At 47.4% G+C, this 11728-nt stretch overlaps 1 protein-coding gene across 1 annotated transcript; it reads right to left on the reverse strand.

The window, feature by feature from the left end:
- Window positions 1–8896: 8896 nt before the first annotated feature.
- GAPDH (glyceraldehyde-3-phosphate dehydrogenase) lies at window positions 8897–11673 on the reverse strand (the record flags this gene model as incomplete). The annotated part of the gene is made up of 10 exons (XM_009868060.1): window positions 8897–9198; window positions 9529–9626; window positions 9746–9829; window positions 10061–10139; window positions 10249–10400; window positions 10570–10651; window positions 10774–10889; window positions 11043–11133; window positions 11219–11325; window positions 11572–11673. Coding segments are annotated over 10 exons (981 nt in total), but the record flags the coding sequence as incomplete, so codon positions are not given.
- Between the last annotated feature and the right edge of the window lie 55 nt (window positions 11674–11728).

Raw genomic sequence — 11728 nt, forward strand, 5'->3', positions numbered from 1 at the left:
GGCGGCTCTGGGCCTGACAGTCTGCTGTGGCCGGGCTCCAACTCGTGAGTGCCCTTTTTCCCTCTCACGGGAAGGCAGGAGAGCATTTCCCAGGAGGAGCAGGGTGCTGGAAAGCAGCAGAGGGGTGCTTCCCCTGCCCTGGCTGCATGTGGCTCTGCAGTTGGATAGGAGGTGTGTGCCTCAGCGCCTGCCCTGGGCCTCACCTCCATGCTGTCTTGCCTTACTGTTTTTCCCTTTCTTTCTCTCTTCCATACATGGACTTTTTCCATCTATTTAACTCTTTTCTCCTCTCTTTGGGGAGTATCTAGACTGTTTTTCTCTACCATGAGCCCTATTGCTGTCTAGGAACTGCTCAGTGCTGTGTTGCTTCTCACATCTCTAACTTCATCCCTTTTCTAGGACACCTTTTCAGCATCTGATCAGAAGGCAACATCAGAAGAAATTCTCTAGCAAAGACCCAGGTCTTGGCTGTTTGATCTTTCTGAACACTTGCTAGTCTGTATGTATCTCACAGGAAATAATTTTATCATCTCATTTACCCTTAGTCCATTCAAAAATCTTGGTTTGGCCTAAACTTTCTGAAAGACTCGGTTACAGAGCCCAGCTTGGCCAGGGATGGAGTGGGCCTTTTCCTATTGTTGACCAAGATGATGATTTAATGAAATGAACTTTGGAGGAGCGGGTCAGTTACTCTTTCCAGCTGACCGTGCTGACCCGTGAGCATGGTGCAGCCAAGTCTGGTACGGTCCTTAGTGCACCAGAGCAGACCTTGGCATGCAGGGGACAAAGTCCTGTCTTACTCGATGTCTGTGCATTATTGTGAATGTTTATTGCCCAAGTACAGTCCAAGCAGGGATGTATTTTACTGAATGGGGTTCTACAGCTGGATGCATCCAGGCAGTCCTTCTGTTTGCATATATCTTGGGACTGTGACTGCTGCCTGATCATCTCCATTAACATTTTCCCAAGACCATCCTTTTAGGATCATTCATTTGTTGATTGGCAGTGAGATCCTCCCATTAAATATTTAGGCAGGCTGTTTCAGCTTCCCCCTCTGCCCAGAGAAGTCTGTGTTGGTGGAAACTTGGGCAGTCTGGAAATGTGCTAGTGATTGCTCTGGCTTCTCTCTCTTCAACTTTTGGACTGTTGTGAGGACAGGACAACTTTGATGCCAGCAGTGGGAGTTGTACATAAACCTCCCCTTGAGGCAAGAGCTATCCCTGGGCTGGGACAGACCCACTTGTGAGCATCCTGCGTCCGTGAGGGACATGTTGGTGTTGAGGAACATGATGAGCCTTTGAGCTGGGCTGAGAGGCAGTTCTTCGCCGTGGCTGCTGTGCTCCATGTTCAGAGGTGGTCCATGCTCAGCTCCAAGGTGCTGAGGTCAGCCTCTTGGCAAGGGACTTCCATAGGCTGTGCCAGGCATTTTGCAGAAGTGAGCCCTGGCTCCCTGCTGAGCCTCTTTCTGATCCTGTGGCTTCCCTTGTCCCTCATCTGAGAAGGTGAGATTTCATCCACAAAGACCCTGTCTGGCAGGGTAGCTCTGAGACCAGGCCCACTGAGTGTCTTAATGAAGACTACCAGTCTTTTCACACAGAGAGGGTGGGGAGCATTGCCCTCCATACATTTCACTGCATGGATGCGGGAGGTTCTTACTAGCTCTAGAGGGGCTTCAGACAACCCCACCACTAAGTAGCCTAGATCTTCTTCTGTATGTCGTGCAAGTCTATTCCCTCCCTTCACTCGTTCCTGGATCCAGCTATTTTAGATCAAATCTCAGAACTGAAAGAGTCTGACTTGTCTGTCTGTTCAGTTAAGGTCCTGTATTTTTCACCCAGTAACTGAAGACGCTTTTTCACCTGTCCCACACAGCTTTGTGTGAGTTAGCTTTTCCCAGTTTCAGGGTTCCTTAGATGGACCTAAATGTGATGCTGACAGCCTTTGCTGGAGCAACTTTTGACTCAGTGGTAATCTGTTGTTCATTCTATTTATCTTGTTTCTTAGCCAAGAAGTAGGAGAGATCAAAGCTGAATAGAAAGTTGTTCTTGTTTCTAGATTCGAGCTGGGAGACTGGCTTTCCTAAGCCTCATACCTCTGCTACAGCAGCTTTGTTCTTGAGAAGCCCATACTCTTTATATATTTATGATTGTTGCTATCTCAGGGTACCTGTGACACAGAGCGTCCCAGAACTTGCATGTGGTGATCAAGCATGTCAAATACTCTGGTTACAGGTAAGAAACCTCCTTTTGAGAGGAGAGGTTGAATTAACACAGAACACAGTCGGCTGTTGTCTCCTTGGAGATGCACCTGGCGGATGCGCAGACAGGCTGCTGAACACATCTGTCAAGCCCGTGTGCGTGATGATTAATGATGGGAGTGACAGTAAGACAGCATGGAGGGTGGGCTGCAGGCAGCATTAGGGAAGTCCAGTCAGCATTGAAAATATTTCCAGTGCATGTGTGACACTGTGAGAGGTGTTTTAGATGTGAGTTTTCTAAATGCTTGGGCCACTTTCTTCTGGGACAGGAGCAAGGAGAGGATGCTGTAGGTCCTCTGGCAGAGGGGAGATGTAGATTTCAGAGCCTGGAGAGCAGCTGTAAGAGCTGGAAAGGTTGCTAAGGTAACGCTATGGAAAAGGAGCTGAAACAGCCCCCGAAAGGCAACATGATCATGCTGAACCAATATCACAACAGACGGGAACAGGCAGCATTTTCAGCTTCGACAGCAGACTGCATCTGGGCAAGGTGCAAGAGGAAACACAAGTTCTCAGGGTAGGAAGAAATGCGGTTAACTGATATTTTTAATGTTTAGGGCCACATCATAGAAGTGCTAGCTCACCAGTCTAACCCATTGGATAGAAGTGGAATAGGCAAGAGCAATTGTGGAATGGGGTTGTAAGCTGTGCTAAAAATCATATTTGCTCTAGAGCTAACAGCCAAACAGCATGCTTTGACACACAAGCTCGTCAAGGCATTTGAAGGTTCTTTTATATGTTCCTAAATCCCCAAACAAAACACGGTAATTTATTTTGTAAGTACTTCTCTGCTGTGTATGAAAAGGAAAATTATGTTATCGTGGGAGACTTTGGCTAGGGATACCGAAGAATATGCTGTGCCAAGGGTAGTTTCTCGTCGGCTTAAAAATGATGGCATGCCCAAGTAAGGCAGTGATTTTAGATGTCCTTAACGACAGATGAAGACTGGGTTAGGACTGATGGTTGCCTAAAAACAAGGGATCAGCAGAGAAACAAATTGAGACATCAGCCAGGACAAAAATGCCGTGACGGGAAACTGCATGGTGCTATGCTATCTTACAGTGAAATTGTTTAGGGGAGGTATTAAAAAAGTGTGATTAAGTGGGAGCTCTTTGGAGAGAAGAGAGTTTTTCTACTTATCCAAAGAGCTGTGATTTAGTACGCGTGAGAAGATAGCTTTCAGTAAACTACTTCCCTGGTTGAGTGGCCATGTGACAATAGTACACAAAAATAAGAATAACTAAGAGTAATAAAGCCTGACCTTAATAAAAATAAACCTTGCAACAACTACAGCAACTGTGGTTGGGGAAAAGGAACAGAGAGAGAACAAAATAATTCTGCTGTATGAAAAAGTTATTCAGCTACTCCTATCACCACCTCAAGAAAAACATAACAACAGATGGATGTCTAAGGACACTACCAAGTTGTTCTAGTTATATTTAAAGAAAAATCAATCCTTGCAGTCATAAACCCCTTTTTTCTTGGCTGAAATTGGGAAAAAAAAATCAAAATGAGGCCAAAAAAAAAAGAAAAAGAGAAGTACTCACCAGATATATCTGTTCTGTTTGTTCTGGTTTTGGAAAGAGAAGAATGTGGTCAGAGGGAAATGATGAAGCACTTTCCAGGCCATTAGCAATTAAGGAAGATCCTTGAGAGGATCTTCTCAGAATAAACATGACTGCATTTCCAGGCAGAGATTACCTGGAGCACACCAATGCAGAAAGGTGCACAAGCCACTGCACAAAGTCTGAAATTGCTTGGGGAGATGGAGTAAGTGATGCTGGGAGGAAAAGAAAAAAAAAAAAGAAAAAAAAAAAAGAAGCACAGCGCTGTCTCTGCATTTCTGCAAACAGCGTTTTGCAAGGCATGCTGACCTTGGTGGTGATGAAAAAGCATTGCCTGCTGAAATCCAGCATTTGCTGATGTCAATTTTTAAACACATGGGGGAAGACGTTTAAAAGAGGCTGGGTGGACGGGTGAATGAATGACGTCAGTGATCAGTCTGACAGGCCACATACCAAAACCAATGAGAAACCAGTGGTGAGGGGAGGAGGGTAGAAATCACAAAGGAATGAAAAAAATCTGCACAGATTTATTGAGGGATGAGGAACCGACGGACAAAACCCGTGCCATTTTTGATACGTAGAAATGATACAGACTTTCAAAAGGAATAAATATTAAAATATGTTTTTTGAGTCACAATATAGGCTATGGTGCCAAACACATACATAGCCAATATTTAAGCTATGCTTAGATACGTCTAAGAGCAAGAAATAGTAGTGACTAATCATCCCCGGGACAACAGGAGGGCTGGAAACACTTAGGGAGCAGGGCTCACAAGCAACCTTGTGCAAGTTCTCAGCCAGATGCTGAAGATGATGGCATCTTTAAACATCTTTTATCTCCATGTGATGTTCACGTGCATTGTATCACAAGTTGGAGTAGATGGAGAAAAGGCTCCTAACCACGATTCCAGGCCGGAGAAAAATGTTTTGAGGATGTAAAGTTCAAGCATTTTACACCTTAAAAAAACCCCCAAAATAAAAAAGAACAGATAAGTGTGCATTTTTTGCCCAGTGCCCTGTCACATCAGGATGATGGTCTAATCTGCAGTTTAGTCAGGCTAAGAAAGGCATACTAGGACTCTGAGGAGTTGGGGAACCTGGCTGTTACATTTAATTTGCTAGTGTTTATGAATTTTTCTTCTATTTTCATTTGACTACAGATTTTTTGATGGCTGTCTTTTCAAAACTTACGCAGTTAAAATATAATCCATACTACTATTCCTTCTAGGGACACTTAATTGAGAATAACTCCCTCAAGAAGATGACACTTCTATAGTAAGATAATATATTGAGGTAAGTAAGCTGTCTTGTACTAAGAAATTACATTCAGCTCTGAAGTAACAAATTATTTGGTTTTTTTGCAGAGAGTGTATATACAGTATAAGATTGCCCAAAGGTAGGCACCTTTTCTTTTCATTAATTGTCTGCTTTCTGTGAGTACTGGTGCCCACAGGGGTATTTGCATACTCCAAGTTTAAGTCACAAACCTGCATTTTGTGAATGGCATCTGTTACAATGGAGTTTGGAACATTATCCTTCAAGATGTTTGTCTTGTACAACTGTCCAATATATGCCTTATGTCATAGACTTTCCTGTCAGAGCCCTGTATCTCCTCTTTCTTGCACAGATCTTTTCCATTGCTTTGCTCAAAGACACATTTACTTCAGAAACGGACAGAGTATGTTTTAAATGTCCAAGACTTTTTTTTTTTTTTACTGTGCTGATGCAGTCTCTATTTTGGTGTGGGTTTTGGTTTTTTTTAAGTAAGCTTAATTAGTTTCCACATCTGCTCAAGATGATTTTCACTACACAGCATCTTCCATAATGCTGAAGTTTCATGCTGACATCCTGAGAAGAAGGTGGTCTGAGGACAACTAGCCATTTACTGGGGAAGTACTACATGCATGGTAGTGTGTGCAAATGCCAGGGAAGTATAAAAATAATTTCTCCAAACATTCCACGTTGCCTTAAAAGGGAAGTTTCCTGTAAGACCAGTGCTAATTACCATACCACAGGATCACTTGAATTTCTTCCGTCTTAAAAAAAAGGAAAACAAAAGGTGCACCCCTAGAAATGGTTGGCTGCCCACCACAATAGTTGTCCCATGGGTCAGCACAGCCCTGCGAAGGAATGAGCCTGTATCATAGAACGTGTTGGGCTGGAAGGGATGTTTAAAGGCCATCTGGTCCAACCCGCCTGCAGGGAGCAGGGACATCTTTAACTGGATCAGGTTGCTCAGAGTTCCATCCAGCCTGACCTTGAATGTCTCCAGGGATGGAGCCTCCACCACCTTCCTGGGCAACCTGTTCCAGTGTTTCACCACCTTTATTGTAAAGAACTTTTTACTAATATCTAATCTAAATGTACCCTGCTCTAGTTTAAAACCACTGCCCCTCATCCTTCACTACACACCCTTACGAGCATCCTTCTCCCACAACAGCCCAGCGCAGCGAGCCCTGGGGCCTGGCCAGTCACAGAAGGCAGAGTCATCCAGCCTTTGGCCAGGACACCTTTCTTTTCTTTTTTTATACCTCCCCCTCGCAATGCATTCATAAACCAGAATGGATTCTGGCTTATCACAGCTGCTTCTAGAGCCGGTTTGTCCTGGCAGAGTAACACAATTGCTTTTAACTCCTTTGCTGAACAAGAACCTCTTTATGTCTGCCTGAGCGCCTGCCTTCCCCAACCAAGCGTTTTTATTGCTTTTTCTCAGAAATGCTTTGAGAGCAAACCTCACGCTCCCCTACTTCAAAGCAAACTCTTCTCCAGAGAGAGAAGCAGCTGCCACAGCAGGTCTCCCATCTTTATTCCAATACCAGCTGTAGTCATATATGACAATTCTTAAAAATGACAAAAAAATAATGAAAAGCCAAAAGATTTTTAGGACGGGTTGCAGCTCTGGGAGAGGCTGGCCACTGAGCTAGCTTTTCCATCTGTCTGGAGAGGCCTTGCTGTGGTGCCATCTGCAGGCACAGAGTCTGGATGCGAAATGAGGATTGAGAAGAGCTGTGCTTTTTTCAGGAGCTTATGTGAGAGAGGAAACCAAGCCCTCCAGGCAGTCCAAAGGCTGCACAGCTCGTTTGCCCTGCTCGCTGTCCACGGTGTTTTAAATTCTGTGACTCCTGGCTCGCCTCATCAGCCAGATACTATTTAATTTCCCCTCCCCACCCCCCAAGAACTTCAAGCAAGATTGTAAATTGGTTGAAATACCATTTTAAAACACAGCGAACCTTTATCTGAGACTTTCCCAGCAATTGTTGGTCTGAGAGCAGTTACTCTTTTTCTCCACCCCCACCCCCCAGGTTGTATGAATTTGCTCATTCCCACAGCAATTTGATCTTGGGCTGGATAGGGCTCTTTTATTTAAGTAACGAGAGTTCATTGCTCTAGGTGAATTTTCAGGCAGCCTTATCTTGCTCAGGAAACATTTTGAGAGGAAAAAAGGTGACCCCTCAAAATATTCATACTTCACACCCCGTTCAGAGAAAAAACAAAATAAAATAAAATCTTTGTTTCACATGGGCCACAGGCCTCCCCCCACCACGAGGTGCTTCAGCAGCCTCTCTGCACTTGCAGATGATCTAGCAGGGCACTCGCTGGCACGCAAGCAAATATGCAGCACACACAGGACAGCCATTCAGCGCACCCAAGCGCAGCAATCGAGGACAGGATGGGACCAACCCAAGACTCATTTGTAAGCCCGAGAGGCCTGCAGGGTATTGCGCCTCTCCCCAGCAGAAACCCAACTCCAGGGGAGGGCTGCTTCCAGTTAACCCCAGCGCCAGGCAGCTCCTATTTAACTTCAGAGTTACCTAAAGCTCCCTCAGGGCTCTGGTGGGGTGAGCCAGGTATTGCTGCTGTCCCGGGCTAACAAGCTGCCCACAGTTCCAGCTCCTACCCAGAGAGAGGTTATTCAACCTTTTTTTCTCTTTGCAAACCAACTTTGAGTCATCACCCTCTTGTCCAGTAAACATTTAATTTTTACGCAGCTCAACCACTGGAGATAAGCGGCTTCAGGAAACTTATGTCCAACATACCTTGATCCTGGGAGCTTAAGTCCTCCAAGCCTAAGTCCTTCCCTCCAGATCGAGGTCTAAAGCAGTTGGGGTCCAGAAAAATAGCTCCAACCCTGCCTGCTAGGGAAAAACAACAAACAAATTAAAACCACACACCACATCATCCCCAAGCCAGTAAATTGAGCTGCTAAAAATAAAAACACCACAGAGGGCAACACAATTTTGTGCAGCGCATCGCTTATCTACCCTGGTGCTCATAGGTCACGAAAGGCTCAGCCCCTGCTCTGCAGTGTTCTTGCTTCCGGGAAGAGGCAACACATTCTCTGGCAGAGGGCAGACACTCACCTTTCAGAGATTTGCTGCTCAGGAGCTTAACTGCAACTGCCCCTCCTTCCACGCAGAATTAAGCCAGAATTAAGATGAGCTACCACCATGGTAACACTGGCCTCCGACACGTCCCTAGGCAGCCATTTGCTGTAGGGCAAGTTGGTTCATTTTAAGACATAAAAGCAAATGAAAAAATCCTCCTTGCAACATTTCTACTAAGGCAAGGGGGAAACATAAAGAACTCGTTTCTTGTGCCCCTCTGCCAAACCAAACACAAAAAGAAGTCATCTGCTTACTGCTTCATTCTGCCTACACTCATCAGACAAGCAACTGCAGAGATCTAGGCAGATGGAGCAGCACTTTCCTTTCTACCACACAGCAGCGCTGAGCACAGCCCTGGCACCACAGCTCGTTTTTGTTCACAGGCAGACTTGCCTCTCTCAGCTGGCACAGGTAGCTCACCACAGCTCCCCTCACAGCAGCCCAGCACTCACCAGTCTTCACAAGTCCAGTATCCCAGACCAGTTCCAAACTCCTCTGGCATTTCTCACATCTCTGCCACCGCGGTTCACAGCCTCACTCAACACTGTGTCCACACAGCAAGCGCTTGGAAACACTGGCTCAACCATCCTAGCCAAACTGGCAGGGTCCATCCTGAAGCAGGCACCTACACATTTGCTCCTTTCACCCCACTCCCACCTTCTCCCATTTCCCACTGACAAGACAGACACGGCTTTTCAGATGGTGATCACTTTTATTGATGTAAGGTGGTACACAAACAGATCAGTTTCTATCAGCCTCTCCACCTCCCCCAGGCTCGGGGAGAAGTTGGAGGAGTGGGGGAGACAAGGGAACAGAACTGGCCTCTCACTGCAGGATGCAGAGCTAAGCGGTGGTGAAGAAGGGCAGGGGCTCCAACAAGGAGAGTCCTGCTTCCCTAGGCAGCAGGGGGGCTGTGTGCTCGGCTTACTCCTTGGATGCCATGTGGACCATCAAGTCCACAACACGGTTGCTGTATCCATATTCATTATCATACCTGGGACAGAAAAGAAGCGCTGTCAGGACCAGACCCATTTCTTCCATCCCTTGTTCCTGCTCTTCTCTCCCACTCCACCCAACAGAACCAGGTGGCTTCCCATACACTTCCAGTAAGGAAAGGAAGCAGCAGAGCATCCACCCTCCAAGCAAGGGAAGGAGAAGGCTACAGTCATCTCAGGTAAGAAGAAATCTCACTCCAGAGGCTGTTCACTTTGGGAGCCACCCTACCCAGCACGGGTCTGTGTATCACCCTGCATCGCCAGCCAGCAGCGACGAACTTGTCTGTGCCACCCCCTACCCCCCAAGTCTTCCCCCAGGCTGTGCCTACCAGGAAACCAGCTTGACGAAATGGTCATTCAGTGCAATGCCAGCACCCGCATCAAAAGTGGAGGAATGGCTGTCACCATTGAAGTCACAGGAGACAACCTGGAGCAAAGGAAATAGTGCAGTTAGAAGCACTCAAGGATTCCAGCAAGGTTGCCATCATCAGAAAAATGAAGCAGGTGCCAATCAAACACAGGCCAAGAGACAAGAGAGTTCCTCACCTGGTCCTCTGTGTATGCCAGGATGCCCTTTAGGGGCCCATCAGCAGCAGCCTTCACTACCCTCTTAATGTCATCGTACTTGGCCTGAGAAGAGACAGATTTTGGATGGTCAGATTCCAACTTGCACAAAATGTCCGCTTGGGGGAACAGAGAGAGGAGAGACACACTGGAGCACCTCGGCAGGTGCCACTTCCACAAAGATCAAATCTTCAGGAAGAGATTGATGGAGGAAGTGCTGTTCCGAGCACTAGATGGGAGTTTAGAGGAATCAGAGTTAGGTCTGGAGGTTCTTAGGGCCTTGACCACAACACTTACTGGTTTCTCCAGACGGCAGGTCAGGTCCACAACAGAGACGTTGGGGGTTGGCACACGGAAAGCCATTCCAGTAAGTTTCCTGTGAGAGACATGAATCAGCACAGAACAGCACGTAGCACTGCCCGGCCAGGCCTGTGTTCTGCTAGGAATGGGTCAGAGCTGGGAGGCACCGGTGGGACACCACTCACCCATTGAGCTCAGGGATGACTTTCCCCACAGCCTTAGCAGCCCCAGTAGATGCCGGGATAATGTTCTGGGCAGCACCTCTGCCATCCCTCCACAGCTTCCCAGAGGGCCCATCCACTGTCTTCTGTGTGGCTGTGATGGCATGGACAGTGGTCTGGGAACAGAGAGCACAAGAGTAAGAATACAGCGAGCGCTCTCCAGAAAAAGCATCCCAGGCGCTTGGCTCCTCATTCCAGGGGATGTGGGGAATATAGATGCTTTTGCTCTCATATGAGGGAATCTGGAGGTAACGCACTCTCCTGAGCAGCAAGTTCCAGACCTACCATAAGACCCTCCACGATGCCGAAGTTATCATGTATGACCTTGGCCAAGGGTGCCAGACAGTTGGTGGTACAAGATGCATTGCTGGGGAAAGAGAGAAAGGAAGGCTCATCAGCCAGAGGCAGCACATGTACAAAGATGTGAGATGAGCCCCCCAGCACAGCTGAGAGCTCCAGGCCAGGAAGCATATCGTCCTCTCTCCTTACCTGACAATTTTCAGAGACTTGTCATACTTCTCATGGTTGACACCCATCACAAACATGGGAGCATCAGCTGAGGGGGCAGAGATGATAACACGCTTAGCGCCACCCTTCAGATGAGCCTGGAAAAAAAGAAAGATTAGATAATCCAGAATCCCTCCACAGCAGCACACTTCAGACAATCTCTTCCCCATCTTGAAGTCTGTACACAGTGCTGTGCCTCACAGGCATGAACACCTGCATTCCCTTCTCCCGTGTGCCACCGTCGTACTCACCCCAGCCTTCTCCATGGTGGTGAAGACACCAGTGGACTCCACAACATATTCGGCACCAGCATCAGCCCACTTGATGTTGCTGGGGTCACGCCTGAGGAGGAACAAAATGGTAGGAGCGGCTCCTCAAGACCCCTGCTTTCATCCTCCAGAAGGGCAAGAAGGAGAGAGATACTTACTCCTGGAAGATGGTGATAGCATTCCCATTAATCACCAGTTTCCCATTCTCAGCCTTGACAGTGCCCCGGAAGTGACCATGAGTAGAGTCATATTTGAACATGTAAACCTAGCAAGAAGAGAAGGAAGGCAAGTCAGGCACCCTGGCTGCCATCTCTCCAGCCCTTGGCTCGGCCTTCACCACAGTCCTGGCTCCCCCCTGCTCAGTGACCTTGTCCTACCTCTGTGCTTTACTTGGTTCTGCCGAACCTCCCAGCCCTGTGCCTCTACCCCCACACACCTCATTTTGCTGGGAAGCTACTAGAACAGAGTCCTGCTCAGAAATGCCCAGAGGGGGCACTGTAAGGCAACTCACCATGTAGTTCAGATCAATGAAGGGATCGTTGATAGCCACCACTTGGACTTTGCCAGAGAGGATGGCAGCCCGGGTGACCAGGCGGCCGATGCGGCCAAATCTGAGGAGAGGCAAACAGGCATGAGAGGGGACAACAGGGAAACCTGCCGAGCTGGGC

This window comes from Apaloderma vittatum, unplaced genomic scaffold (genome assembly GCF_000703405.1).
Source record: "Apaloderma vittatum isolate BGI_N311 unplaced genomic scaffold, ASM70340v1 scaffold29944, whole genome shotgun sequence".
Taxonomy (NCBI): Eukaryota; Metazoa; Chordata; class Aves; order Trogoniformes; family Trogonidae; genus Apaloderma; species Apaloderma vittatum.